Raw genomic sequence first — 26,505 nt, forward strand, 5'->3', positions numbered from 1 at the left:
ACGCATTTCACGATCATCGGCCCCCATTCGTTGGAGTCGCTCTCATTTGACAGGATCAGCGACAAGACGCAGCTCAGCCCCATGCTTGCTGACACCCCGCCGCCCCCCGCCTTGGGCTACAGGGAAATAAGAGAAGAGACAAGAGAAAAATGATTCCACGAACTGCCTGGAAACGCCTGATTGGAGTGGCGTGGATTTCCCCCCTCTTGGTTACGAGCAAACTCGCACTGTCACACAGCTTCTCAAACACAGCTTACACCACAGGCAGAGTATCACCTCAGAAACTTGCTATTCGTCTTATCAGCCTGGGACACTGCTTTCTTACTCAGTCACTGTATGCACGCGCCTAAGTCAGGGTGTCAGCGGGAACCGTCCCGCTCCAAAGTATGGATATCGCGTTGCTATATTGGGCTTTCTTGTCAAAAAAGAGTCACTATCGGCTGGGTAAGCGGTTGGCCAGCTGCAGCTTGATCAAGGCAATTTAGGTGTATCGTTGCAACCACAAATCTGTCTCTTTGCATTCTTTTCTAGTGGTTATGTACGAAAAAGTCTGGTGAATGCGACGTCAACGACGGGGAGAGAGATATTGGAGTGTTGCCACAGTAGGAGAGGAGGCGAAGGGACTTGGTTTGGTTGAACGGACAGAGTTGCACCGTTGCGGCGTCGCTTTTTCGTTTCACACACACAGCAAGTTTAGTTAAAGTGGTGGTGTGCTTGTTGCCTTTGGATTTTCGAGGAGGGGGAGGGGGAAGGAGGATCTCTCAATCTGATAGGAGCAAGTCACTCAGAAACCGGCACAGTGCGGTTCTTCTTTTGAGGCATATCGATGGATCGGTGGTTGAGTGGGACGCTCAAACCGAAAAGGGCGTTTTCTGGTTGGTGAAAAAAAAAACATCTTTTTGTCTGCGCCTCTCAGCCCTTTGGCTATGCACAGGGGGGGTGGTTGGACTGCGCGCAATCCTTTTCATCTTTCTCAACTGGGGGTCACAAGAGAGAGAGGGAGCGCTTGGGCGGTTTGGGTCTGGCTCGGGGTCTTGTGCGGGATTGGTGCTTACTCGGAGCCTTGCACAATCTCTCTCTGTCTGGCAGCACGGCTTACCTCTTTTTTACTCTTTTCAACGAAAGGGAATTGACGACAGCATCAATTACGCATCGGAATTTGGTGCCCAGAAGACGCGCGGGCGGACAACCGAACTCGACGACGACGACGATATCGGCCATGAGATTGTCAACTTGAAAGGGACGATTGACTCGGGTATCACGAACGGCAAACTATTCTGGACGAGTCCAGAAACCGACAAAGGATAATGAGGATACCGATGAGCCGGGCCTGGATGGCCGTCACATACATTGTGCTTGGATTAGCGAATGGGCAAGATCGTGGGCAAGATGCCGCTTCACCTATACATACTGGAGTTGGGAAAGCCAATGAATCTGTACTATTCGACCCCTTGAAATTCAACGGCAATTATAACCCTGAGGCGGCCATATTCTTGGTCAAAGGGAGTATGCCTGGGACCACTTTCACCTGGAGGAGTCAAAACTACGAGGTTGTCAACAAGATCGCGCTCTGGCAAAGTAGCGAGGACAACAGCGCCATGAGTGGTATGAGCCCACCACAGGAGATTACTTTTGTGGCAGTCGTATACGAGAACCCCCCAGAACAGCCGTCCGGACAGTTTCCTGAGGTGACAACGTCAACAAACACGCTTAACCTTATGATGAAGCCCACAGTTCCATCACCAACGCCTGGGGCCCCAGGTGTGAGACGACGCCAACCTCCCCAGTCCGATGGTTGCAGCAAATTAATTTCAGGTATGTGCTGCCACCTGTTACTGATCCAGTTGGGAAATGATATTAAGAATGGATATAGCCCGACAGAACGGCCCTGGCGGTTCCCTCATGTTTGACCCGAATGAGCTTAGAGCAAAGTGTGACAAGGTGTTCAAGCCAGGTTTTCCACTCTACTTTGTGGCCAGTTGGATGGACAATGGTCAATATCGCAAGAGTTATAGCAGAGCCTTTACAGTGGTTTATCATGAAGAGGGATATGCGGTCGCCTCCACCAACCCTCTATTCAAAGATACAAACCCTTATATTCAGATGGGAAGCGATGACGGGACTGATGTACCAGAAGCCCCTTCGGCAACCTCAACCCCTCTGGGTGGCGGCTCCATACCGACCAACGGCGACCCAGCCGCCTTGAGCCCAGCCCCAAAGAGTGGACTTGAGCTGGGAGCCATCATCGGCATCGCCGTCGGCTGCGGTCTAGCAGGTCTCCTCGCCGTCCTAGGAATCATCTGGTTCGTCGTCCGCCGCCGCCAACAAAAGCAGAACCTCCACCCCACCGGCTCCTTCAACTCTGACCACCGCGGCGACGACCTCATGGCCGAGAAAGAAGCCCACACCGGCGTCAACGTAGACGCCTCACCAAACTCGCCTTACTCCGACGACGGTCACCCCAATGGTACCTACCCAACAGGGACCGCCGTCACAACAATAGCCGCGCCAGCAGCGGCAGCTTCTCCTCACTTTCAAGACCAATCCCGTTCTTACACACCATACTCTGACCGAGCAGGAGCCGCAGCCGGAATTACCACCACCACACCAAGCATCCGAACGGAATCTCTTGCCCAAAACGACGACGGGGCCCATGCCAACGTTCCAAGCCCAATACCAGGGCGGGCGACACCACGGGGTCTAACCACACCATACGCCCACTTGGTAGAGGAAGGAATGACGGATGATGAAATCAGGAGGTTGGAAGAGGAGGAAAGGCAGCTGGACGCTGCGATTGAACAAGCAGGGAGACGATAAAGAAACAAGACGGAGAAAGGGAAAGGGCGCCAGCGGCGTTAAAGGTTGCATGATATCGAATTAGCCAGTCTCGTATTGATTCTTCTGTCCCAACTTCACCTCTGCAGTCATTCTGGCATAAAACTTGGGACCACAGTATGATTAAACATGGTGCGAAAACAGGGGTTTGGGGGTGTGTTTTGCATAGCATCGCGCGTCATTCGTTCAAAGAGACTTGTGAGAGATCATTATCCATCATCAGTCAGGTCGAACTATGACAAACCATATGTCTTCTTTCAAAGTATGATACCCTGTGGCTCTCCATCACAATTACCAAATTACATAACCTCGATAACTCTGATGCTGAGTTTCAAACAACATGATCCCATTTTCCTTCGCCCGGCCCAGAAGCTAGATACGCTCCCAACCTGAACTTTATAATACCAAAGGAAACATAACAAAACGGCCATGCTAGCCCAAGTTTCCTCAAAAACGCCAATGCCTACGCCCCTGTAATCATACACTTCCCGCATTCCAAACTTGTAAGATGGCTTCCTATACTAAACCCTCTTCTCTTGAACCACCCCCACCCAACATAAACCATCATCTCGTAAAGAACCTCCCCACCATATTACTCGCAATGCTCCCCGCCAAATTCCCACCATTAAACGCGCTCCCCGCAATATTCGACGCCTGGCTAAACTTGTCGCACCTCGAAAAAGCAAGCGAGTTCGTGATCGTCAACACAAGTGCAATAGCTACCACCAAACCGTCAGCACCTTCCACTCCCTCAACCACTCATTATCAAAGGTTATACTCACCAACAAGCGGCAACCAAATAAACTTGAAACTAAACACCGCCACCACCGCCAGCGCGATCCAAAACAGCGGCTGGGTGTAAATCGCAATCCAAAAGAACCTACTGTCCGTCGCGTTGATCACCTTTGTCCCCGGCTCGCTGCTCTCAAACACCCAGTGGGAGTCCCCAGTCGACGGGTCGACTTCGTTCCACCAGCGGAGGCCGACCAAGCGGCGGCCGGCGATGTTTTTGAGGTAGTAAAAGTCGGCGGCGAGGAGGAGGATGGTGATGATGAAGATCATGACGAGGTTGTCGGTGAAGAGGAGGCCGAAGAGGTAGACTAATAAGCTCGCTGGGGGAAGGGGAATCAGTGAATGCGACGGGGTTGGTAGGAAGAGGGGAAAAACTTACAGACTCGGAAGCCTAGGAATGTGAGGAGGGTTATTGGGTGGGAGGATAATCGCCAGCTCAGGGAGCCTGGTGCTGGTTGGGTTTGTTCCATCTTCTCAATCGTATGCGTCTGGTATGTTCAAGCTGGTGTGCGCCGTGCGTGTGTGGTGGATGGTGATGATTGATAGCTATCTTTTTTGGTGGTGGTGGTGTCTTTGGAGCTGTTGCTTACATTGGCTCAGGTGTTGTTAGTGCGCATTACGGAGTACGTGGTGCATCAACGGGGGTCTAGGCTCCTGAACAGAATTGGCAGCTGTGAGGGACGGGTTTGGCAGCTGGTGAAACGGCTTACATCGAGCCCCCCTTTTCGGCTATTGACCCAACATCGATCATCCCGTCCCCGCTTCACGACTTACACCACACTTGCTTTCCTGTTGGGGAAGTGAGATATACCAGGGGTCCGTTGTTTATATTTCTTTTGGATATTAGTGAAGATCGTTCGTGAGAGTTCGCTTTCAACCCTCGGCTTCTCATCATTCGTCATCGTAACTGTTTCCGAGACTCACTCTCACACTCACTACCGTCAACATGTCAACCACCTCCACCCTCCGCCGGGCACTCTTATACGGTATGTTTCCCCCTCATTCCACCGCTCTCTCTCCCACTCACCAACAACTCCCCAGTCCCCTCCTCCTCCCAAAAATTCCTCTCCAAATCCCTCCTCCTCCCCCACACAACAGACAACATAACCTACGACCTCGAAGACTCCGTCACCCCCTCCCTCAAACCCACCGCCCGCACCAACCTCCTATCCCACCTCTCCTCCCTTCCCAAACTTCCCCCCAACATCGGTGAACTCGCCGTCCGCATAAACGCCATCTCCACCCCCTACGCCCTCACCGACCTTACCACCCTCGTCCCCTTACCCTCCTCCACCCTCTCTACAATCGTGATCCCCAAAGTCAACTCCCCCTCCGACCTCACCTTCGTAATCGACATCCTCCGCCAAGTCTCCCCCCAAAATGAACCACCAAAGAAGGTCATCGCTCTGATCGAGTCCGCCAAGGCGGTCATGGACCTGAAGCAAATCTGCGAGGCAGGAAAGGGGTGTCTTGACGGCTTGATCTTTGCTGCCGAGGACTTTGCCTTGGATCTGAGCTTGACTCGCACGCCGAGTCTTCGGGAGTTCTTGTACGCCAGGAGTGCGATTGCTACCGCGGCGAGGGCGTTTGAGCTGAGTAGCACTATTGATCTGGTGTGCACATCTTACAAGGGTGAGGAAGGGAAGGCGAGGTTGGAGGAGGAGTGCAGAGATGGGAAGGAGGTAGGGTTTAACGGGAAGCGTAAGTTTGATCCGTCCAGGATTGTCCCAACTTTGATGAACGGGATACTGACAGGTGAACCAGAATGTATACATCCCAGCCAGGTTGAGATCGCGCAACGAATGTTTGCGCCGGATGAAAAAGAGGTCGAGTGGGCTGTCAGAGTAGTGATTGCAGATGAAAAGGCCCAGGCTGCTGGAAGAGGGGCGTGGACACTGGATGATAAGATGATTGATGCTCCCGTGGTTGGGAAGGCTCATTCCGTCGTCACCAAGGCCGAAAAGTGTGGCATTGACGTAGAGGGACTGAGGAGGAAATGGCAGGTTCAAGTACCAGAGTAAAAACGAAAAATGCCCAAAACAATCAGGTTTCGTATAACTGTCTATACTGCCCGGGTATTGCAAGCCCTTGGCCAGACCTCCACATCCTGTCCGGTAACGATAGATCCGCTCTATCCTGCCCCAGGTATCTCGGTAATATTCTTGCAGGTGGCCTTGAATTCCGTTCCGGGGTTCTGGGACCCAACAAAACCTCCGTGTCGGAGTTTTCAGCAAGATCATCGGCTCCAATAATAGGCGCATACTGGCGGTGTTGGGCATCGTGAGCTGTGTTGGACCCTTCACCTTCAAGCTCTTCAAGGCTGAAGTACTCTTCAGTCTTGACTGGAACACCATTATCCTCTACCGCCAAGGCATCGCTCAACTCCCCAAGATCTTCCTCTTCTATCCGTCTGATAAATTCGTCCATGTCTTCCCTGTACGGTGCTTCCGGTCTTTGTACTGTCGAATTCGGTTCCTGGAACCGTACCCTGTTACTGAATCCCTGTGCAAGTTGTTGAGATGCAATCATGGTTCTTGGTGGCGAGCCTGCTTCGTGTCGTTGAACGAGGTCCCTAAGCCGGCGGTCAATTCGCAAGCCCTCGGCGGAGGTATTGGTATGGAACGGCTGGGAATTGGACGCGTGATACTGCCCGAGAAACTGCTGTTGGCTTCCGCCGTTGGCATGATACGAACTTGGTGCTTGAACATAGTGCCGCGAGTGCATAGGCACAATATGGTTGGTCACAAATTCCTCCAGGTATCTTTGTTCGCCAAGAACCTGTCGCCGGCCCAGTGCTTGTTCAGAAGAATAAGGCTGCCTGTTTGGTAGCGCATGATGTTGATGGAAAGGCTTCTGTTTTATCTCATTGATGGGGGTTGGATTGGTGTTAGAGTAGGGGCTGTCTGGAAGCAGTTGGATTCTCCTCTGTATTTCAGGACCACGACGAGGTTGCGTGGCAGCATCCTTGGAGTCGTTGAATGCCGTAGGTACTTGCTCAGTGGGCTTTAGCAACTCGGCCAGCAGCGATGGATCGGTTTGCGTCTCAGCATCTTTGTACCTAGGCAACACTATTGTGACAATATGCCCGGGGGCTGAGGGTACAACACCGGGACTTTCTTGCCTTGAGGAGTTTTTCGGTAAAGGTGTTTCCAATTGCCCTGATGGTTGTACTCCAGGATGTCTTTCCACAGAAAGTCTGATGTGATTGGTATGATCCACTGGCTGGCTTATGGACTTACTCACTGACCAGCTATTGTGGAGAATTTGTTGCTCACGATGACTTCCTTTCTTAGCAAAGTGCCGACGCTTTCTTTCTTGCTCGTATGCTACGGTGTTAGTTCTCGACGGGCTTGAAAAGTAGGATTCGTCCTGGTTAAGATCGTATGAAGAGTCCCGCGGGTGGGCAGAAACATATTGCCTTGAGGTTCTTGATGGGAGGGCAAGGGGCCGGTGAGCCGAATGGTGGCGGTCTTCAAATACCTTGCTGAAACTGGTAGACTGTCGTGACCCCGGAGCATAGATGGGTTGATGGTCATGTCTGCTGACTTTGGTCAAGTCAGCCAATACCCATCATTAGCATGCTGCACCCTTACCTACCCGGTGCGAACTTATGATCTGGTACCCTCATACGGCTTTCTGTGTTTATGACCTGCAGCTGCGAACTGTTAATTTGCTCGTCTGTTCCCGTGTTGGATAGAGTGGGCTTACTGGAACCCGGTCCGTCCTGACCTTCGCCTCCTGGTCTAATTTTCCGTTACGGTCTTTGTTTGGTTGTTTCCTACGGTTTATTTCCCCTTTATACTCGTACTTGTCCTCGTGAGTTTTGTACCTGCGCCGTTTCTCAAAGCGAGGTTCAACTTGTCCACCATCAAAACCATGCTCCAAGGACACCGAGGGACTGCGTGAGACAGATCTGCCCCGTTTCTTGCCTCTGATGATATCGGTGTCTCGATATCTTGGGGATGAAGTGCGTCGCAACCTTTCGTCGCTGTCAAGCGCCGTGAGAAGAGAACGATGGGGGTGTCGGTTCTGTGTCCGTTGAACCCAGGCCCGGACGCGCTCACTAGGGTCGGCTCTGTCGTCAGGAAGGTAGCGCTTTCCTGCATTGTTCAGGGGCTTCTCGATTGCCTCGGTGTGCCGACCCCGATCATGCGATCTCTCCTTGGTGTTCCTTGCGTGTCTACTTCGTTCGGGTTGGTCAGAGCGTCGATGGTCATCTTTGGGTCGGTGATTATGCTTCTTTTTTCGCGACGCCGCCGCCGTCATCCACAGCACATCGTCATCCATGACAAATTACCGGGGCCAGCGAAGCCTGGGGAGGGCTCAAGATGGTGAGAGAGTCTCCCCTTCCGTACCGAGACGTCCCGGTGGGAGGTTCTGAGTGATGCACATCATGCCTTGCTCCTTCCCCCTCATTCTTCTATGATGTTAGGCATTGGCGGGGTCTGGACTCGGCCAGGGAAGGTGCCATACATCGATCACATCACAATCAGCAGGAGCCGCCAGCAAACGCGATCAAGTACCAGCTTGATTTCCATCCATCACCTCTATGCAATGCCTATGTCACTCATCACGTTCTCTGGGTCATCACCATGAAGTGGAAATCCCACCAACCTGGGCCTCTCCTCCCGTCCTTCCGTCATCCCAACCCCTGTTGCGGATCAAGCAACCTTCTCCACACGTCAAGAGTGCTGGGCAGCGAGTCTGGAATTACTGCGTACACACTCTATAGCCCTCGGTTGCATCGGTGAGTCTTCCGCAGATCTAAATATGGCATCACTACGGCTAAATAATTTCGTCAGTCATCCCGTCCTGCGCACATATTCCCCAGACCAAGGCTTCTTGGGAGCCTCAAGGAGTTTCGGCTGTGCAACCTGTCATCCTCACGCAGCTGAGCGATCCTGAACTGAAGTCTGGGTGGTCATGCCCGGTGGTTGACGGCCAGGCATCCCTTCGTCCCGGATCCAATACTGACACCGGCCGGGAAATTGAGGAACCATGGAGAGTCAAGACCGAGCGCTCTCGAGATGAACCATGCAGTTAGAACCCATGCCAAGTCCAGAATATGCATCTCAGTGAACAGCCAGTGGGAAGCCTCGCCGAAGTGGGACGACCGTTTGATGTCTCGCCTTCCCTGTTTAGTTCACTTGCAGGGACCATCCGGCTCCGTGATTCACCAAACCCAGCCGGTGGCGGGTCCGGGGCATCTTTATCTTGACGTACCAGCACACCCACACACGGCGGCGGCTTGTCGAGACCCGTGCAGACTATATATGCGCTTACAACAGTCATGAGTTGCAATGTGTTTCAATCGACATGGGCCGATCCTCGCAACCTGGGTTCGGTTTTGCCCATTACCCCATGCAAGAAGCTATGATGCCGCTGCCCCGCGATGGAAGCTCTCGGGTGAGAGCTTGGGAGCTTGGGGAGCTTGGGGGCTTGGGAGCTTGGGTCAACGGCTTTGACCTGGATGGCACCTCGTGGTCAATAGAATGATCGACACACAGGATGGACCAAGCTACGGTACTGTTCACCCGCTATTGACATACATCCTATAGCAGCGCTTGAGGCGGTCGCATCATGGCTTCAATGCCCAGCACGAGGTGCCATTGCCAAGCCTGGACCAGCGGAACATTCGATACGCATCATATATCTCCTTCGCTCCGAGACTACACGCATACACAGAGGTCAGGAAGGGTATGAGGACCGGCCGTCGAGTCCTCTGCGTTATGCTCGCCTTTACTGTGGGAGTTGGAGAGGCCCTGTTATCGTCCAGGTGCCTTGCTTCGCGGCAGTCGACTGACCCGTTTACCCGATTTGCTGTGGTGTGATTAGTTTGGCCTCTGCAAGTCAAGATCGACTGGAGGGATAAAATTTCTGGAAGCTGGATCGCCCGCAAACTATCTTCTTGTCAGGTGGTAGCCGCCGCGAAAGGCACGTGGGCACAAGAACGCGGTCGTCGTGAAGCTTGAGCAACTCATCTGAAGGCGGCCATCGAGGGGTCGACAAAGGGTTTCATGTCATGTTGAGGTTGCACTCCGATCGAAATGCTGTGAAGTTTCGCATCTTGATGGGTCATTCAACCATGTTTCATACTGATATCCACTTTCCTTCTCTGGACGACTCGTTGCACCCTAGCCGATCCTGGCTCTGGGAGTCTCTATTGGGATTTGAGTGCTGTGCACAGAAGATGGAGACATGCACATGGAGTTGTATCGAATGCATCACGGTGGCCCTGAAAATTTGTTTTCGGAGGTGACCGGTTTGGCCCCCTTCTCCAGGAGAACTTCAGGAGCACTTCGCTCACCACAGAGGAGCGGGTCTGGGGACAGGCCGAGGGTAAAAGCGAGCGCCAAACGGTTTCTAGGTACTAGGCGCACGCTACACCAAACGCAGCAAGGGTTTTGTGGGTTTCCAGGGCTGTTTCTTGCCATCGATTCCTGTCCACAGGGCCACGATCCAAATGACAGGGGTTTCTGGATATGTTTCCAGCACCCGTTTGCTGCCTCTGGCGTTGTTCATGGGAAACTGGGGCCTTGACGTGAAGGTCCATATTCTGCTTCCACTCGGGCAACCAAAAATGAGTGGGAGGGGAGATGCATAATACAGTCGCATATTTGCTAATGCCGGCAAAATCACCACCAATGCCTTCGTCGACACATCCACGGGCAGCTAGGACGAGGTCGGGCTTGCGATATCACCATCGGAGAAAACCTGGATCACGAGCTAGAAACAACCTTTCTGGGCACATCATCTCTGGGCAAGGCAAGATACCTAGACCCCAGCGAGCAGGAATAGCCAGGGTGACGAAACCAAGGCAGTTTCCCTTCATAGTACAGAAAACCAAGGCCAGGGTCTGTAGTGAGCTAGTAGTTGCAAAACTGCCAGGGGTCATCATCAGTGGCAGTAAGGTGGGGTTTAGCAGTCCTCTGATCTGAAATACGCTGATCAAGGATCTCACGACTGTCCTCTGACCAATCCTAGCCTTGAACTCCCTGGACTCATGGGTAGCTACGGGGAGCCAGGGCGTATTCGTATGGAGTGTTTGGATCTTTATACAGATCTTCTGTGGCAAACGACACATGTTACACAACTCCTCCATGCCACAGGCACCCGTAGCGAACGCTGTCCTGGGGTTGCGGTCCCTTTGGTATGTTTGATGCTTGTCTGGGAACATAACCATGCTCTCATGATTATGCCTGGCAGGACATCAACCGGGGCAGCAGAAGCAAGGTACTGCACGGGAGCGACCGACGTCGGCTCACGACAACGGCCCTGTCTCATGGACCAAAATGCGGCCAAGGCAGAAGCGGTATTCGGGCCCTTCCCCAGGAATAGGTAGCCCGCTGTACTGGCATATAAGACGGGTAGCATCAAGTGCCTGCCAGCGGCTCTGGTCCTTCATCCCCCCGAGTGCCCATCTCTCTCCCACCAACCAACCGGCACCACAGAACATCTTTGGAGAACCCTTGACCCATACCACATAACACAGCTTCGCTAACACCCCACCGTTCCCTGAGCCACTGGTCGCCCCTTCCCCTTACCATCCTCCCAGTCTCGCTTGAGGAACCAAAGGCTTGATTTTATCGAAAACAGACTGCTTTGTCCGGCTGAAATCATTGAGCCACTCGACTCTCGACTTTCACCTCCGACACCTGGCCGGTTAAGAAGGGCAGTCACCCAGTCTCGGAGCGTTTCTTTTCTCACCCACACTGTTCAGAGGCAAACAGCAGCACCCATCAACCCAGTGCTACTTAGCCCCTGGCCCCCCGCTCTTTTCTTCCAAGCAACCTTCGACTTGCTCTTCCTCGTCAACAGTCGCATTTGCTCCGACAACGGGAGACTCGACTTGATCTGAAAGAGCACTAGTGTCTACTATACACTAGTTAGATCGAAAGAAACTTTCCCTTCCAGTGTAGCCGACGCAAACAAGAAATCCGACAGCATGTCCAAGTTGTTTATTGGGTAAGACAAGAAGTCCAATGGGGTGCAGATTCTGCCTCCTTCCCCACACGCGGCAGGCGACTGGCTAACAGAGAAAACAGCGGCCTCGCATGGCACACCGAGGAGGCCACTCTGAGGCAAAAGTTTGAGGAGTTTGGCGTGGTGGAAGAAGCAGTATGTCGTGGTGCACTTTCATTTGGTGCGGCTCTTGCTCCTTGTTACCATCGCCCTTGGGCGTTGGTGCTTGGTAAGGTCAGGAACACCGCGAAGACTCTGGTCTCTAACCTCTCCTCTTCTAGGTTGTTGTCAAAGATCGCGACACTGGCCGTAGTAGAGGCTTCGGTTTCGTCAGATACACCAACCCAGACGATGCCCAGAAAGCCATCTCTGCGATGAACAACATCGAGTACTTTTGTCCCCCAGACGACCCCCCCCCCCTTTGACCTTGCAGTTTTCTGACCCTTCTCCAGATTCGACGGCCGTCAGATCCGTGTTGACAAGGCCTCGGACACTGGTCCCAGAGGCGGCGGACGAGGAGGTCCTCCTGGCTTCGGCCGTGGTGGATACGGAGCCGTCCAGATGGGAGGTTCTCCGATGCCCATGGCATACGGCGCCCCGCAACCGTACGGAATGCCACCCAACGTCTACGCCCAGCCTTATGGACGCGGATACTCCCAGGCCGTCCCGGCAGGCTACGCTGCCCCTCCCCAAAGTAAGACGATACGAAAAAGAACAAGAGGGAGCACTGTCACTAACAGTTCCTTTCCTTAGCCTGGCAACAGCCATACGGATACCCTGATCCCTCCCAGCAAGGCCAGCCGCACCAGCAGCAGCAGCCTAACCCAGGTCAAGGATACTAGGAATTTCGTCAACCAGACCACCGTGGTTCTCTTCCTCCTAACAGCTTCTTCTAAAAGAAATGACTTTAAGAACCGATACCCAAAACAACACACGACCCGTTCGAGTTTTCTGTACGATCAGGGGTTTTTGCTGCTCTTTGAGAACCACCACATATACCCCGCTCGATCCCTTTTCCGATACGTTTTTTTTTTGTCTTTCTCATGTTATGATCAACATTTCTTCGGTTTAGTCGGACGGCTACCTAGACAACAGCCACTGGGCTTTGTTGGCTCCGTCTCCCCGTCCAATTACTATTTGTCAGCCCAGAAGCAAAACAGGGATTTTACCACCCATTTACCTGTGGTATATGTGGTGGTGGTGGTGGCTTCTGAGAAATTTCTGGTCGTGTTTCTGTTTTATTTTTTGTCTTGTTTGCTTAGTCTTTAATGCATTTTTTCTGCCGTTTTTTGATATGTCCTGTTTTGTTTGTTTCTTCTTTCTCAAAAGTAGGGATATCATGTGTGTGTGTGATGCTATTGTTTTGTGTGTGTGTGTGTGTGTGTGAGTGTGTGTGGGATTATGGCTGACGACGAAACGGCTGTCGGAGTTGGGTTGGGAATTGGGGGGGAGGAGGGATGCAGATAAAGGGTGTGTTATGAATCAAGGGGAGAATGGGTTATGTCATGGGCTCCCTTTTGTTCAACAATGCCGCGGTTGTTTCTTGTCTCATGTGCGACATGAGAAACAGAGGGGTGGCTGGGCTGTCTGGGTGGGGGTGAGGAGGTTGTGAAAAAGGAAGAGGTGGGACAGGTGGAATATGCTGCCTGTATTGCTCAGGGGAACGAGAAAGCATCAAGGGGGGGAATTAGAAAAAAAAAACCATGAATTGGTGGAGGGAATGAAAAGGAGAAAAAAAAAAGAAACAGAAAACTCGTAGCTGTGGTTTTTTTCTTGTGTTTTCAATTTTCTCTCTCCTTTTTGATTTCTGAGTGTGCGCGTCTGTTTGTCTGTTTACTTCGACCATCACGAAGTCTTTTCTGTCTCTTCTTGCTCGTCTATGCTGCTGACCTTTTAGAACTCGTGATGTTGTTGTTGTTGTTGTTGATGATGATGATGATGCTCATGTTGATGCTCCAAAGAAGAAGAACCGTCCAGACTGACAGTGACAGGAGATTGCGCACGCAGGATTTGGTTTTTTCTGTCAGTCTGGCTCACCACCACCTCTCCTTTCCCTTCCGCCGCCGCTGCCGCCGCCACCGCTCGAACCCGATTCGACAGGTCGGTGACGTGCTCGTCACCGCTTTCCGGACTGAGTTCATCGAGGGCCTTTTCCAGACCCCATAAGTAATCACGGTTCAGCCCCGATGGCCCCTCGCTGTGGTAGATGTGCTCGGCTAGCTTCTGGGGGTCCTGCGGGCCGACGAACTGCTCGTTGTCTGGCGTGCCGATGTAAACCAGCGTTTGGATCGGCAGTTTCCCGGGCAGGGCAGTCAGCGGATCGTTGGTGTTGTCGATGCTGGGTGCTGGGTGGAAGGGGGTGTAGTGGATTGTATAGCCGTTTATCTCGCGAATGTCGAGATAGTCCTTCACCTCGGCGACGCGCTCGGGGATGATGCGGTAGGCGACGCCCCAGGCTTTCTCGGGGGCCGAGTCATGGTGGTCGGTCAGCTGCTCCCAGTACGAGCGCGAGATGAGAGTCACGACTCGTCCTGGGGCTTCGGGGGTGCCACGGTGGTCTTCGCTGTTGGAAGGGCAAGCGGAGAGGATGATGGTTAGTGAGGTCTGCTTGGTCGGGGATGGAGCTTGAAGAGGGAAACGACAGCAAAGGAAGAAGGGAGGCTGAATGGGAAACAACAGGAGTAAGAGGGGGGCCCGGTGGGCTGGCCAGGCTTGCGTCAAGTCAATGGGAAGGGATTGGATGCGATGACGTTGATTTGGCACACAGCCTGCCTGCCATCAGGTCCTCCCTCCCCAGTTTGTTCGTTAATCTGGCCCGGCATGTTTGGCCCCTGGGAGATAAACAACAACGTGAAAGAAAGAGTTGGCAGAAGCGAGGACAACAACACGGAAGCTATGGCCAACGCTTCGGTTTCGGGTTGAGGCTAAGGTGGAATGGATGGGAGGAAGAAATGTACCTTGCCTATAAGCGATGGTTAGCTATTATGTTGGGAAAGGCAGATACGTAGTTGGTAGGAGATATGTCGTCAATGGTGGTCCGAGCTGTGGGGGGATGGGTGATGGGTACGGGGGCGGGAAGGGAAAGGAGAGAGGAAGAAAAGGGCTCAGGGGGAGGCTCGGGAGCACGGGAGGGTTGCAAGGGCAACGACATGGGCGACGCAGAACACATGCACGACACACATCGGCACACACACACAGACACAGACACAGGCACAGACACACACGTACTTGCCAGAACCGTCTCACATAGCCTGTCACCCAGCCTGGGATTCTCCTGTCTTGGCTCAAATTAGCTGCCGTCTTGGATGCCGGAACCAGAGAATGGGGTTCTCGGTATCGATTTATCGATCGGTACGTGATGTTGGGCTAAGGACCAGGCAGGTAGGTGGTAATGGGGAGAGTACCAAAGTGCGGCGGCGGTTTCCAGATCAAACTCCTGTGGTGACTATTTAGCCTCGTGTGTTTCTGACAGCATAAAAAGTCTTGATTTGTTTTCTCATTTCCCTCTTTCCAGAGGGGAGTGTATAAAAGCTTACCCGTATCCAAACAGCCAAAACTCATCGGCTTCGGCTTCGGCTTCGGCTGGCATGTTGACAGCGAACACGGAGTAGTGTGAGTTCGGATCCTTCTTGCTAGGCGCGTATACGCAGTAGGGATGATATGAGCTCTTCTTGGTTTGATGTTCTCTTCACGGGGTTAAGCGAAGTGCATGAGCGCCTCAACACACAGACCGAGCCCAACAACTGCAACGGCCGTACTATTAAAGCCGGCGTGGAAAGTGCTGTTCAGGGCAGGTATTACATAAGGTAGGGACAGTTGCGGTCAAATTCCAGCGCCAGCGAAAAGGTGGAGGATCCCATCCAGCTTGTGGGACTATCCGCTGCGGGAGCTCCAACAAGCGTGCTTCAGCCGGCGTATCGCCTCATTGGAGATCTCAACATATGTATATTCTACAAATCTGTGTATTATCTCGTCAGGCACCCAAGTTGGGCTTTAGAGTTGTGCTGTTTCTCTCATATGATATTGATCAAGTGTCACCCCAACCATATGCCGCCTGCCATTACTCATGTACCACGGCCTATTGCTCTGACTCGTGACGGCCTCTTGGTTTGGTTTACTTCTTTAAAAACCTCGAGAAGGTGACTCTGACAGAGACTGAGAAGGAGGAAAGAGGCTGCAGTTGTTAAACTCGCCAGCGGTAATGCTGAAACCCAGACTAGTCCGGATTTGCGGCAGCAAGCCTTCTCGAAAAAACTGGGGGGAAAACGGCAACGAAGGCGCTCCACCTCTCAGATCCTAAAGTTGAAGATGACCCACCAGGAGCGAGCCCCTGTGATGGACCCTTGTCACGCTTCTGGAATTTGATGGTCAACTGGACCATTTCGGTAGATTAGGTTGATACAGATAAGAGAAAGGATCAGGCTTCAAGATAACATGGATATAATCTCCTTGCTAGTTCAAAATCTTATAAATAATAGTCATCTCATCAAAGCGTCCGAGTCACCAGTGTCTAGGAAATCGGCCTGGGCAGGAACTGCACGACCGGAACCGGCACCGACGAAACGTCACCGAGTGGCTTTTTTCCGGCGCCAAGGGGACGGATTCCCATGATTACATTTCATGGATACAATTACCGTAAAATCCCCACTACCATCTCGCAGCATCGGGCACCGCTCCAGCACCTGGTGGACAAGACGCAAGCCGCCGTGCTCGGCGTCGAATAAGGGGCAGCTAAAAGTAATATCAACCTGTCGTCTCCCAACTTTTTTTCGCGCTTCCCTGAAGAAAAAGGAAGAAAGCCTTGTTTTCCCAGACATACCTATCTGAGGCTGAGCACCCTGCACGCCTGGCGCAGTACCAAAAAACATTGCACTACTTAACCCCTCGCAAAGACCTCCAACTGTAGCCTCCCCACCGTCCAACCCTCAAACCTGACACACCTCAGGAGAACTACCAGCGACGATCTTGTTTTTCGAGTCGCAAACCACCACCTCCTTGCAAAGATGGCCTACAACAGATCCTACAACCCAGATGAGCTGCCCAGGTGAGTACTGTCGCATGCATGAGAAACGCGCAAGCCCAAAACCTCCGTTATCAACGCTCTCTCCTGTGGCTTCTTGCTTTTGCGCTTGCGCCAGGGGGGATGGAACCCCACCATATTTGGCACTTTACTCCCCCTCCAACACCACATCGCCACCACTACCTGATGATCGTATCGTTTTGCTAACACGCCGCGTTTGCTTTCCTCAGGTTTGCGGAGCCAGAACAAGTGAGAACTGCCATTCTCTAATCCATCGTTCTGCAAGAAGCTAACCGGCCGTCCCCCCTTCGTATCAGAAAGGACCAAGGTCGCCCACTGGACAGGCCCCCCCTCCATCCTCCCGATACGAGAACAAGCCACCCCCGCCTCGCCCGATCGAGCACAAAACCTCACACTACGACCGCTACGACCAGACCGGCCGGTTGTCCCCACGACACGCCCCGCCTCCGGACCGATACGGCGGCATGAGCCCCCCTCCGACAGCTACCCAGGGACGCCCGGTTCAGCAGACCCGTCCCCCTGCCAGCTCCCGCCCACCCCCGAGTCCCGCCCCGCGCGATGGCGCCGCTGACCCAACCTTGCTCCCTCTCTTCCGGGCCGTCGACAAGGATGGTAAACTTCGCGCCATGGTCCTTTCCTTTCTAACCAAGCTAACAAATCAAAGGCACCGGTCAACTCTCGGAAAAGGAGCTCTCGGCCGCCCTCGTCAACGGCGATTGGACCGCCTTCGACCCCCAAACCGTCCGCATGATGATCCGCATGTTCGACTCTGACCGGTCAGGCACCATCGGATTTGAGGAGTTTTGCGGGCTGTGGTCCTTCCTCGCCTCGTGGCGCACGCTTTTTGACCGGTTCGACACGGACCGGTCGGGGAACATTTCCCTGGAGGAGTTCAAGGGCGCACTGGTGGCGTTTAGGTACCGCCTCAGCGACCAGTTCATCAAGGTTCTGTTCAAGACGTATGACAAGAGGGGGGAGGGGGTGATGAGCTTTGACTTGTTTGTGCAGGCTTGTATTAGCCTGAAGAGGATGACGGATGTGTTTAAGAAGTATGATGAGGATCGGGATGGGTATATTACGTTGAGCTTTGAGGATTTTTTGACGGAGATATTGAGGCAGTTGAGGTAGATGATATGATGGGGGTGATTTGACATAGTGAGATGGGGGTTTTTAATCTGTGTGTCTAGTTTTGAGGCATGGCGTGTCGTTGCTCGATTTTTGGGCTTTTTTTTTCTTTTTCTTTTTTTTTTAAAAAAAAAACGACTGTTTTTTTCAACAGATCATTTTATTCAATAATGGGCAAAGGTGGTTGATCATACCGTTTGGTTTTGTTGTTTCATGAGCATAACAGGCAGAGCGAGCGAGTAGATGAGTCACTCAAGACACATTAGTCATTGAGGTGTAGCCAATTCATTGTTGACAACCATAGTCTAGGTATTAGGGCTCTTCAAGCTAGCACCCTCCCTCGTGATGAACCTCTTCCTTTTTGAGAAACAACTCCAAGTTGGAACGCCAATTGCACTTTTCCAACGAGGGGATGGATATCCCTGCTGCTGCTGTTGCTGGGGTTTTCCCGGAACTTGCTGAGCCAACATTATCCTTGGCAGTCTTGTTGTTGTTGTTGTTGTTGTTGTTGTTGTTGTCGTCCTGACCCTTAGTACTCTCAGCATCGCCGTGATCATGGCCTCCCTGCTGCTCATCCTGCAGTTCCCCTCGGTCGGTGATCGCCCCCATGACAACACCACCACCAGGCTTGCTCGTCGTGCTGTGAAGGGTGGTCTTCTCGCCGGGTTCAAGGACAAGGACAGCTGTCTTGTTTGTTGTTGTTGCATTCTCTTCTTCTTTTGTTGCGAGAAGCTGATGGATGTCGTCCTTGGTGTACTGCTTGGGGATTTTTCTTCTTCTGGAAAACAACAGCCTGTTGATGAGGCCGCGAAGGACTAGGTCGCCGTCGTGGGCGCCAATCCAGACTTTGGCGGCTATTTTGATTGCTATTTCGATTCCTGATGGGACGGTCCCGCGGTGGTGGGTGTTGTTGAATGGGTGGAGGAGGACGGTCAGTGGGAGGGCGGCTTCGGAAATTAGGTGGTTGGTTATGTAGGTGTGGATTGTTGGGTAGGGGATTCCGTGAGGGATGTAGAGGATGCTGATGGGTCTGTCGTCTGGGGGTGGTAAGGGATGTTGCTGCGGTTGTTGCTGGACTGAGACTGGAGATAGGGGGGTTCTCAAACTGGTTTGGGATTTACTCCGGAGTCGTTGGGGAAGGGGCAGGTGGTATAATGGGGCTGGTGGCGGCCGGTAGGTGATTCCTATTGCGTATTGAAGGCCTAAAATATCGTGTTTTTGAGGAAGGAAGGCTACTGTTATTTCTCCTGGCTCTCCTGGGGGTGTGGATGGGGTTGGGAATCGCAATATGTGAAGTCTGCCTGGTTCTTGGGGTTTCCATTTGGGCAGTGTTTTGACTCTACTCTTCTCAAAGTATTTCCAGCTCTTGATTTTGCTTCCTGAGGCTGGTGTTGTTAACATGACCGTTTTCGTACCAACGGCTGGGAGCTGCTGGAGGGTAGCTTTATTGCAATGTTTGGAGCTGTGGTGGGATATAATGACCAAATCTGGCTCGGGAAGCTCAAGGAGAGACAAGATGCAGGGTGGCTGTCTGTGAGTTTCTTTAGCTATCTTTGGATGCATGACTTTGGCCAGTCCTGTGATCCATGGGTCTAGCAGGATTCGGAATGGCTTTGGGCTCTTGGATGGACCAGCTCGGCTGTGTTCATAGCTTCTGGGTTCAAAGGTCAACAAAAAGGTGGCATCGCTGTTGAGGTGTTGTATAGTGACGGCCATCGAGCCTGACCTCAACCGGGCTCAACAGTTATGACCCGACAAGGTAGGGCCATATAACCAATGTTTCTGGAGCGAACTTGACCCGGAAGCAGAGAGTCTGAATCTATACCTGTAGTCGTGCTAGACAGGAACAAAATTGACGGCCGACTGAAAAGCTATTCCCCAGTTTCACGCGCTCGATAAGAATCTGTATCCACGCTGGCAAAGTGTGATACCGTGAAACATAAAAATCCACTCACGGCGAAGTAAACTCCTACCAACTCGACCTTCACTGGGGAATTTTCGTCCATGTGTCCGACCACTGCGGCTGTGGTCGATGTAGCCTAAGGAATAGTAGTGTACCTGTAAGAGTGAGCTGTGATAACACAGCCGGCAGGTGTAATATGAGCATTCTCATCGTCCAACGATAGCCATGATAAGTCGATGAAGACGGGTTGTTGAATACGCGCCTGAAGCGTGATCTGGTACAACCATTACACCGAACCTGACAACTTGACAAGCTGACAAACACAACATGACATCCTCGGAAAGCTTCTTTGAAGGAAGTCAGTTGGCCAGCCAGCAAGATCAAACAGCGTGGGAATCGTCTCAAGTATTTGTGGAGGTCTCAGGAGAGAGAACACAATCTCGCCAGCTCGAGCTCCTGATTGTGGTTTATGAAACTTGAGTCTTCCAAGTCAGGTCGAGACTCTGTAAAAGCCAGCTGGGCGGGTGCCGAGCACCGAGAGAAAAGCGAAGCCGTGTCTCACGAGCGGTTACTCGCGATGCACCTGCAGATCAATCTCGTGACGTTGAGTCGATTAAGATTTGCTTCGACGGGTGTTTGGTTCGTTTCTGTTCGTTTGGCTAGCCTGCCAAGAAACTCAAGAGTCCACCTCCGTTTCCTCGGATCAATTCATCGTGTTCAACTTGCCACCCAAGACCTGTGGCTCTGGTGGCTTCGAGGGGCAACAGCTGCGCTTGTCATGGAAAACCTGGCTGTTGTGTTCCGACTTGGAAAAGCAATGGCTGTTGAGCTCTATGCATGCAGAAGGCCCACCCCCATTGGGCAACTTACTCCGGTTACTTGAGTATCGCGGAGATTGTTGGTTAAGCACCTGGTGTGTTGAAGCAACACCATCGTGATATAGAGGTCTTGTTATCATAACAAATCGATAAAACTGATAAGAGGAGAGGGGCAAAAAGAGAGCCACCCCGCAATAGTCTGGCGATCCACTGCCCCGCAGACCCACCTCGAAATCAACGCTCAAGGGTCGCCTGGGGATCCCTGCTTTGCCATTTTAGGTCGTTTTAATGTTGAGTCAAAGTCGTTTGGATATCGAATGTCGAAAAACAATGTTTGGTTATGCATGAAAATACCGCGACTCGCTATGTTTGAGCCAGGCGCACTATCGCGCCTGGGGTTCTATTTTGGTAGGATGGGCACAAGCATAGCTACCAAGTATGCACGGGATCTAGAGAGCTGCACAGGTCCTATTACACGGCGTTCCGTCCCAAAGAGCACAGCTCTTGTCTGCTACCGTCTTTTTTTGGGAGCTTTGCCAGGAAAGCTTCCTAGCATGGGGGGTAGCTCGGGAGAGTCCTCCCGGCATCCAATCATATCGGCGCATGTGCTCAACTTGTCGAAACTCGAGCACTTTTTCTCGTTCCTCGACAGGCACCCCACCCCTTCTTGATCGCGTTCGGGAGGCCCGTCATCCGTTGTTCAACCGAGTCAAGTCCGTCACCAGCCTGTGTCAGTCGGGTTCAGCAACGAATGGAGAAAAACAAAACTCTCGTTTCCCCCCCACTGGCGCTTCGACTGTCCGATACGAAGATGTTTGAGCCTCCAAGGAAGGCAGGCCTGGTACAGAGTAGGCTGAGCTGAATGAGTTGAGAGCAGACCACGGAGCTCTCAGCTCAGACAACCGGTTTCTTGTTGGCCAGAAAACAGGCGCTGCGTGGGCGGAAGCTCGCCTCTCGCATCATCCCAGCTGCCGCTTGTTCTGGCCATCCTACCTTGGAAAGATGTCGAGGCGCCTGACACCACCTGACCTGACCGCCTCGAGAGACTAGAGGCCTCTGATGCCAGGTTCCAGGTCAAGAGTCCTGGGCATCCCAGTTTGCGGTTGCACCACGAGTATGAGTTGACGCATTTTGCATGGAATTGTACAGCGTGATGGCGGCTTTTGTCTGCCATGCTGACTCCCGAAGCAAGAGTCCATTTCCCCCTGACGACGTGACGCCAGCAGCTGCGGGTTCGACCCCGTCTTCTTCTTCCCTTATCCATCCCACACCTCCAGCTCTGGGATTGCGTGGAGGCGATCCTACCCCGGCACAGTAGGGCGTGGCTTGTTCAGACTGTGGCCTGCTAAGCGGTACTTGTACAGACACCAGGCTCGGGGCGCCGTTGAGCGGGTTTGCAAAGCACGGCAGTCTCTCTTTAACCAGGTGGGCAAGGCTTGGACTAAACAGGTAGCAGACAGCGTGGACAGAAAGAGCTGCTTCCGGAGCGGGAGACCCCAAAGATACCTAGGCGCATGGCTCAATACCCGTCAATGAGAATGTCGGCACCGTGTCACTGCTTGCTCGCTGATGCTTACCTTAGTGCTTGTCCCTGTCTGGGAGGTGCTTGGCTCCCATTGCTTGATGTCAAGGACGGTCCCCGCTTCGATCCCCGCCCTCTCCCTTCGAGCTGTTCCATCCATTCATTGTCTTTGCTCCCACCCCAGGCCCCAAGGGGAATTGCCACCACCGCCCGTCCAATTCTTCGAAACACCTCTTGTTACACCTGCAAGAAGGAGCTTGGAGCTCTTTCTTCCCCAAAGCGCAATTCCAGAAAACAATTCATTTTCTAGCTTACCGTCGACAAGTCCAAATGTAACAAGCTTCGCGGTTGTCTTTTTTCTCGACTGCTCAATTGAATTACATACTGCGACCCCGACCCTAACCGCTCAGCTTCTTATCGGCACCGCAATTGCCTGTCGCCGCCTATCGTCGCTATCGCTATCATCGCCTATCGACTCGACCTCCAAGAGCACCTCCCCCGCCAGAGCACTCGACATCGCATGGTGGGGTTAGCATCTCAAGATGCCTCCAAGGTCTTCTCTTACTTCGTCCTTTTCCATTACCGACGCCAACAATGAGGTTGTGTGCCCGCTTCACAATCAGGATGGCTCCAGTTGCAGAAAGCGCTGCATTGGCGTAAGTCTGACCCGTCTGATCTCGACCGCCACAGCTTGCGCTGACAAGGCCTCCGACTGCAGGAGAAGAGATACCGCTCAATGCAGGAGCACATTCGAAGAGCGCATCCAGAGCACTACATCGCCAAGCTGCCTGCAACCGAGGAGAGCTTCTTGCTCATGATCAACACCCCACCGCGACCGACCGCCCAGCCTACCTCTGCTCCAGCGCACATGAGCCAGAACAAAGGACCGGCGCATGGCTATCGTAGAGATGACTCCAGTGCCCCTGGCACCCCGCGGCACCCTGATGAGTACCAGGGCGGAGCCGCCATGTATCCTGCTGCAGCCGCCCTGGCGCAGCTGCACAGCTACAAGAGCGAGCACGGATGGGAGTCTGAAGGGGTGAGTGGAATCGCTGTTGAATTGCAGTGCGCAAATGCTGATTGGAATTTCTTTCATACAGGACTGGCATTCAGACCACGAAGGCGGCAGGCCGAGGACATCGGTCGAACTGCCACCCATACATCTGACCAATGCAGATGTGACGAGCATGCCGTATTCCGGTCTTGATCCTAATAGGCGTCGCGAGGTTCTTCCCTCGATTATGGCCAACTCTCCCCCAGGCCGATCCTCAACCCTCCCGCCACTGCACAGACCCCTAGATGCCAACCGCCCGCGCAAGCAGTCCATCTCAAAACGGAGCCATTACCGGAGAAAATCCAAGGGTGCTGCCGCTGAATGGCTGCGCCGGATTCAAAATGATGTGAATCCCGATCTCCTCAAACCAGGCGGTGCCGACAGAAAAGCCCTTTCGGTCGAGCCAACAGCTGATTTTGGCAAGCGCTGGGAGGATCTGATCGATGCGGCCGCCTCGGCAACGGAAGACATCGATGAGGACAGAACTCCAGTGAGTCTGAAATTCCCTTCCATGTTCGACCCACGCCTGACGACCCAGGTGCCTCAGTCGCCCGTATCCATCCCACGTGCATCACTGCCGCCATTCCCTCACAATACTTTCACGAGCTACCAAGCGTCCCCCTTGCAACAAGCCCTCACGCCCCCGTCTTACAACAACGAAGGCCCCGACCCGTTCCCGTCGGTCGAGAGCGGCGAAAGCGGCGATAATTTTCACATCGAATCTCGGGGCCTGTCCGATTCGTCGCCCAGCTTTTCCTCCCAGAACACGCAGATATACTGCGCTGCCTGCCAGGGCGTCTCGCTACTGCGGGAATCTTATGCTTGTACCGAGTGCATCTGCGGTCTTTGCCAGGCATGCGTCGACGTCTTGATGGGCGAGCAGGGTGCTCGCAGGAAATGCCCGCGTTGCGCCACGATAGGGGGTCGCTTCAAACCCTTTCAGCTCGACATTCGGTAAATCATTTTGACCGAGTCATCGACGCTGCCTCAACGTCCTCTCTACTGTCTTTTCTACTAATAATCATACGGACTTGGCGTCAACTTCGGGCGGTTTCTTCACTTTCATACGGCCCTCATTTTCAGCACCATCGGCATCTGTGGGATATAGCAACATCATTTTTACGACACTTCATGTAACACCCATCACGAGAATGGGCTTTTGGTTGAGGGATGAGCCTCGACATGTAGGGATACTCGCACAGCAGCGACTGAGGACTTTTTGACGACTACACGAACCATCCAGCGAGCCCGATGGGCATTTCGCTTCAATCTGATCAGTGAAGGATATATACCCTTTTCATATGGGCCCGATCTTCGTTGGGGATGGTCAAACCAACATAGCATGGATCGACTTGGGGGTTCTATTGGCGTAGCTGGTTTGAATTTTGTCTGGGGAAGACCAAAACGGCGTTTTTGCTTTCCCTTGCGTTTTTTTTGATCTTTCTGCCTCCCCGCGTTATTTGATGCTTTGACACTTTGACGTTTCTAGTTGTGAAACTGCTTTCTTTCACGCCTCATTGAGGCCAGTTGGCGTTGGCTGGGTTACGCGAGACCTTTTGCTTTTCAGTTCTTTTCAGTTCTTGCCCTTGCTCAGCATGTCAGCTAGCTTGCGCGTTTTTTCTTTTGGCTTTGGGGAGATCTCGTAGGCGATTTCGTCATGACATTGTTTTAGCGATGAGGTGTGGGGAGTTTCTGGGTTAGAGGACCGCCGGTCTACTTTGTCTGGATCCTGAGGTCGACAACACCGTTTCCCCATTCAACTAGAAGAGAATTTCTCTCAACGACTACCACCGGGTTGTTGTTGCTTACGGCCTGGCCTTGCCGACAGCTTTATCGAATATTTTGAATTCTCTGTAGGGTAGTAAGGCAATTTTCACATAGGACCTAGCAAGGCAATTCCTGTCTGTTTTGAGTTGACATCCTTTGCTGTGCGTGCTGCCTGGGTGTGTTGACTGTCTCTTGAAAGAAACTTGAAGAAGGTATGTGTAGTAGTGGTTTCCTCATGGTCAATCACCAAACTGAACGGGCCTCTGCACCATCCACTCCTCTGCAGTAAGAACCTTCTTCTCGTCCTCATCGCCTCGTTCTTTTTAGTATTGGTTTAAACTTACCTGGTATTATTCACCCCTGTCCCCGTCGCACTCAAATCTATCCACGGCCTTGATCAAGATATCATTGTTCGGCCTGACAAACTGCACGATACTGTACCGCTTTTTCATCCCGTCGCTTCCAACAGTGACACGACAGGGTGTTTAGCTGGTTTGAGGTAGCCGTTTGTGAGTATCTTCACTAGATTGACGATGGCTTGCCCGGTGAGAGGCCGGACCCATTCCCATTACCTGGGGATCGGGGAAGTGGTGGATTCTATGTCGAGGCCGCCGAGCAGAGTTAAAGAGGATGATGGTTGCGGTTGCTGAAGTCGGTCTTTGGGGGAGCGGGGGTGGGGGGCTCTGTGCCATTCATTGTGGCAAGGAGTAGGTGGTATGTGTTAGGCGCCTAATCATGGTTGAAAAAGTCGTCGAGATTGGTGAAAGTGATGGCTGAGGAGGGCAAGTTACAAGTTTTTGGACTAGGATGGTCAAGAGGGCATGGCAGGTGGATATGAAAAGGTTTTTAGCAAGGGGAGATGGGGGGGGGTTACTCCCGAGAGCAAGTCAGAAGAGGTAGCAGGGTGGAAGAGGCCATCTTTGCCATTGTTGAACAACCTGGTTGTGTGACTGGGTGGGTGGATGGGATCGGTTGTTTCGACTTTGCCGGCTGGCTTGTAACTAACTACCATAATGAGACGGCCTTTTTTTTTTTTGGAGGGAGTGTTTCTTTTTTCGTCGCGAGTGGTGAAGCTGAAAAGAGTCTCGGCGAGATCGTAGGGTTAGGAGGATTGAGAGAGGATGGCGGCGGCGCCTTGGGGGGTGGTGGCAGAGGCCGAGGTGAAAGAAGCCTTGGTTTTTGCATGCTGAAAGGGGTTTAGATGATTCTGTGGGGCCGCGCGATAGTAGTCTTGTGTGTGAGATGGTGGTTAGGGATGCCAAGGGAGGCTTGGTGGGAATGAGGGAGTTGACGATGAGTTAGTCATGGCTGATAGCTGTTTCGAAGAACATTAACTGAAGGAAGGGTTAGTGAGGTGAGAACAATAACAGATTGACATAGCTTTGGTCAGCTTAAAGGTCTGACAGCTTAATACTACCAGCTAATCACCCACCAAGAAACACAAGCACGTCCAAGGAGGAGGTGGGGCCGCCAGGAATGCTCCAGACGGTAACTCGACTAAGCTGCAAGGGAGGGAAACCTCTTGCCATTCATTCAGGCTAGATTGCCCTCTTCAAGATATTTTGGTTGTACGAAATACGAAGTGAGCTTTCTCATTAGTGTTCGTCACATATCAGCTGTGATGTAGAAGGTCTTGTCCGACTGGGTATAAAGAGAGGTATTTTTACCTATATATTTCAGACGGTG

The 26,505-nt window shown here is 52.6% G+C and overlaps 9 protein-coding genes across 9 annotated transcripts; 5 read left to right on the forward strand and 4 right to left on the reverse strand.

Annotated features, from left to right (window-relative positions):
• Positions 1-580: 580 nt before the first annotated feature.
• QC764_113640 (uncharacterized protein) lies at positions 581-2,817 on the forward strand (the record flags this gene model as incomplete). The annotated part of the gene is made up of 2 exons (XM_062942620.1): positions 581-1,815; positions 1,874-2,817. The coding sequence occupies exons 1-2, from the start codon at positions 1,308-1,310 to the stop codon at positions 2,815-2,817; spliced, it is 1,452 nt and encodes a 483-aa protein (XP_062805574.1). The 5' UTR covers positions 581-1,307.
• Positions 2,818-3,160: 343 nt separating this feature from the next.
• TVP23 (Golgi apparatus membrane protein tvp23) lies at positions 3,161-4,245 on the reverse strand. Its single transcript, XM_062942619.1, has 3 exons — positions 4,007-4,245; positions 3,618-3,947; positions 3,161-3,554 (listed from the first exon to the last, which is right to left on the reverse strand). The coding sequence occupies exons 1-3, from the start codon at positions 4,095-4,097 to the stop codon at positions 3,400-3,402; spliced, it is 576 nt and encodes a 191-aa protein (XP_062805575.1). The 5' UTR covers positions 4,098-4,245; the 3' UTR covers positions 3,161-3,399.
• Positions 4,246-4,573: 328 nt separating this feature from the next.
• Positions 4,574-5,802, forward strand: QC764_113620 (uncharacterized protein; the record flags this gene model as incomplete). The annotated part of the gene is made up of 3 exons (XM_062942618.1): positions 4,574-4,613; positions 4,669-5,328; positions 5,392-5,802. 3 exons carry the CDS (start codon positions 4,574-4,576, stop codon positions 5,646-5,648), a joined length of 957 nt encoding a protein of 318 aa, XP_062805576.1. The 3' UTR covers positions 5,649-5,802.
• On the reverse strand, positions 5,671-7,893 carry QC764_113619 (uncharacterized protein; the record flags this gene model as incomplete). Its single annotated transcript, XM_062942617.1, has 3 exons — positions 5,671-7,172; positions 7,225-7,282; positions 7,336-7,893. The coding sequence occupies 3 exons, from the start codon at positions 7,891-7,893 to the stop codon at positions 5,671-5,673; spliced, it is 2,118 nt and encodes a 705-aa protein (XP_062805577.1).
• Positions 7,894-8,823: 930 nt separating this feature from the next.
• QC764_113615 (uncharacterized protein) lies at positions 8,824-13,155 on the forward strand. The gene is given in 7 exon segments (XM_062942616.1): positions 8,824-9,040; positions 9,058-11,592; positions 11,673-11,745; positions 11,871-11,977; positions 12,042-12,283; positions 12,343-12,972; positions 12,985-13,155. 5 exon segments carry the CDS (start codon positions 11,573-11,575, stop codon positions 12,429-12,431), a joined length of 531 nt encoding a protein of 176 aa, XP_062805578.1. The 5' UTR covers positions 8,824-9,040; positions 9,058-11,572; the 3' UTR covers positions 12,432-12,972; positions 12,985-13,155.
• A 327-nt stretch (positions 13,156-13,482) lies between these two features.
• On the reverse strand, positions 13,483-14,411 carry QC764_113610 (uncharacterized protein; the record flags this gene model as incomplete). Its single annotated transcript, XM_062942615.1, has 2 exons — positions 13,483-14,193; positions 14,355-14,411. The coding sequence occupies 2 exons, from the start codon at positions 14,409-14,411 to the stop codon at positions 13,483-13,485; spliced, it is 768 nt and encodes a 255-aa protein (XP_062805579.1).
• A 1,316-nt stretch (positions 14,412-15,727) lies between these two features.
• QC764_113600 (uncharacterized protein) lies at positions 15,728-17,948 on the forward strand. The gene is made up of 4 exons (XM_062942614.1): positions 15,728-16,633; positions 16,840-16,858; positions 16,927-17,242; positions 17,295-17,948. Exons 1-4 carry the CDS (start codon positions 16,593-16,595, stop codon positions 17,756-17,758), a joined length of 840 nt encoding a protein of 279 aa, XP_062805580.1. The 5' UTR covers positions 15,728-16,592; the 3' UTR covers positions 17,759-17,948.
• A 134-nt stretch (positions 17,949-18,082) lies between these two features.
• QC764_113598 (uncharacterized protein) lies at positions 18,083-20,863 on the reverse strand (the record flags this gene model as incomplete). The annotated part of the gene is made up of 2 exons (XM_062942613.1): positions 19,711-20,863; positions 18,083-19,282 (listed from the first exon to the last, which is right to left on the reverse strand). Exons 1-2 carry the CDS (start codon positions 19,759-19,761, stop codon positions 18,083-18,085), a joined length of 1,251 nt encoding a protein of 416 aa, XP_062805581.1. The 5' UTR covers positions 19,762-20,863.
• Positions 20,864-21,011: 148 nt separating this feature from the next.
• Positions 21,012-25,021, forward strand: QC764_113590 (uncharacterized protein). Its single transcript, XM_062942612.1, has 4 exons — positions 21,012-22,654; positions 22,717-23,037; positions 23,099-23,542; positions 23,600-25,021. The coding sequence occupies exons 1-4, from the start codon at positions 22,541-22,543 to the stop codon at positions 24,008-24,010; spliced, it is 1,290 nt and encodes a 429-aa protein (XP_062805582.1). The 5' UTR covers positions 21,012-22,540; the 3' UTR covers positions 24,011-25,021.
• The last annotated feature ends 1,484 nt before the right edge of the window (positions 25,022-26,505 follow it).

The sequence above is a fragment of the Podospora pseudoanserina genome, chromosome 1 (genome assembly GCF_035222485.1).
Source record: "Podospora pseudoanserina strain CBS 124.78 chromosome 1, whole genome shotgun sequence".
Lineage (NCBI taxonomy): Eukaryota > Fungi > Ascomycota > Sordariomycetes > Sordariales > Podosporaceae > Podospora > Podospora pseudoanserina.

Bases quoted from the DNA above. Each gene is read 5' to 3' on its own strand.
- TVP23 (XM_062942619.1), bottom strand. From the start codon at position 4,097: ATGGAACAAACCCAACCAGCACCAGGCTCCCTGAGCTGGCGATTATCC. The intron at 3,948-4,006 runs GTAAGTTTTTCC...CCCTTCCCCCAG, and splicing joins ATTCCTAGGCTTCCGAGTCT to CGAGCTTATTAGTCTACCTC. The intron at 3,555-3,617 runs GTGAGTATAACC...GTTTGGTGGTAG, and splicing joins TATTTGGTTGCCGCTTGTTG to CTATTGCACTTGTGTTGACG.
- QC764_113600 (XM_062942614.1), top strand. From the start codon at position 16,593: ATGGCCTACAACAGATCCTACAACCCAGATGAGCTGCCCAG. The intron at 17,243-17,294 runs GTAAACTTCGCG...AACAAATCAAAG, and splicing joins CCGGGCCGTCGACAAGGATG to GCACCGGTCAACTCTCGGAA.
- QC764_113590 (XM_062942612.1), top strand. From the start codon at position 22,541: ATGCCTCCAAGGTCTTCTCTTACTTCGTCCTTTTCCATTACCGACGCC. The intron at 22,655-22,716 runs GTAAGTCTGACC...CTCCGACTGCAG, and splicing joins GCAGAAAGCGCTGCATTGGC to GAGAAGAGATACCGCTCAAT. The intron at 23,038-23,098 runs GTGAGTGGAATC...TCTTTCATACAG, and splicing joins ACGGATGGGAGTCTGAAGGG to GACTGGCATTCAGACCACGA.
- QC764_113615 (XM_062942616.1), top strand. From the start codon at position 11,573: ATGTCCAAGTTGTTTATTGG. The intron at 11,746-11,870 runs GTATGTCGTGGT...CTCCTCTTCTAG, and splicing joins TTGGCGTGGTGGAAGAAGCA to GTTGTTGTCAAAGATCGCGA. The intron at 11,978-12,041 runs GTACTTTTGTCC...ACCCTTCTCCAG, and splicing joins TCTGCGATGAACAACATCGA to ATTCGACGGCCGTCAGATCC.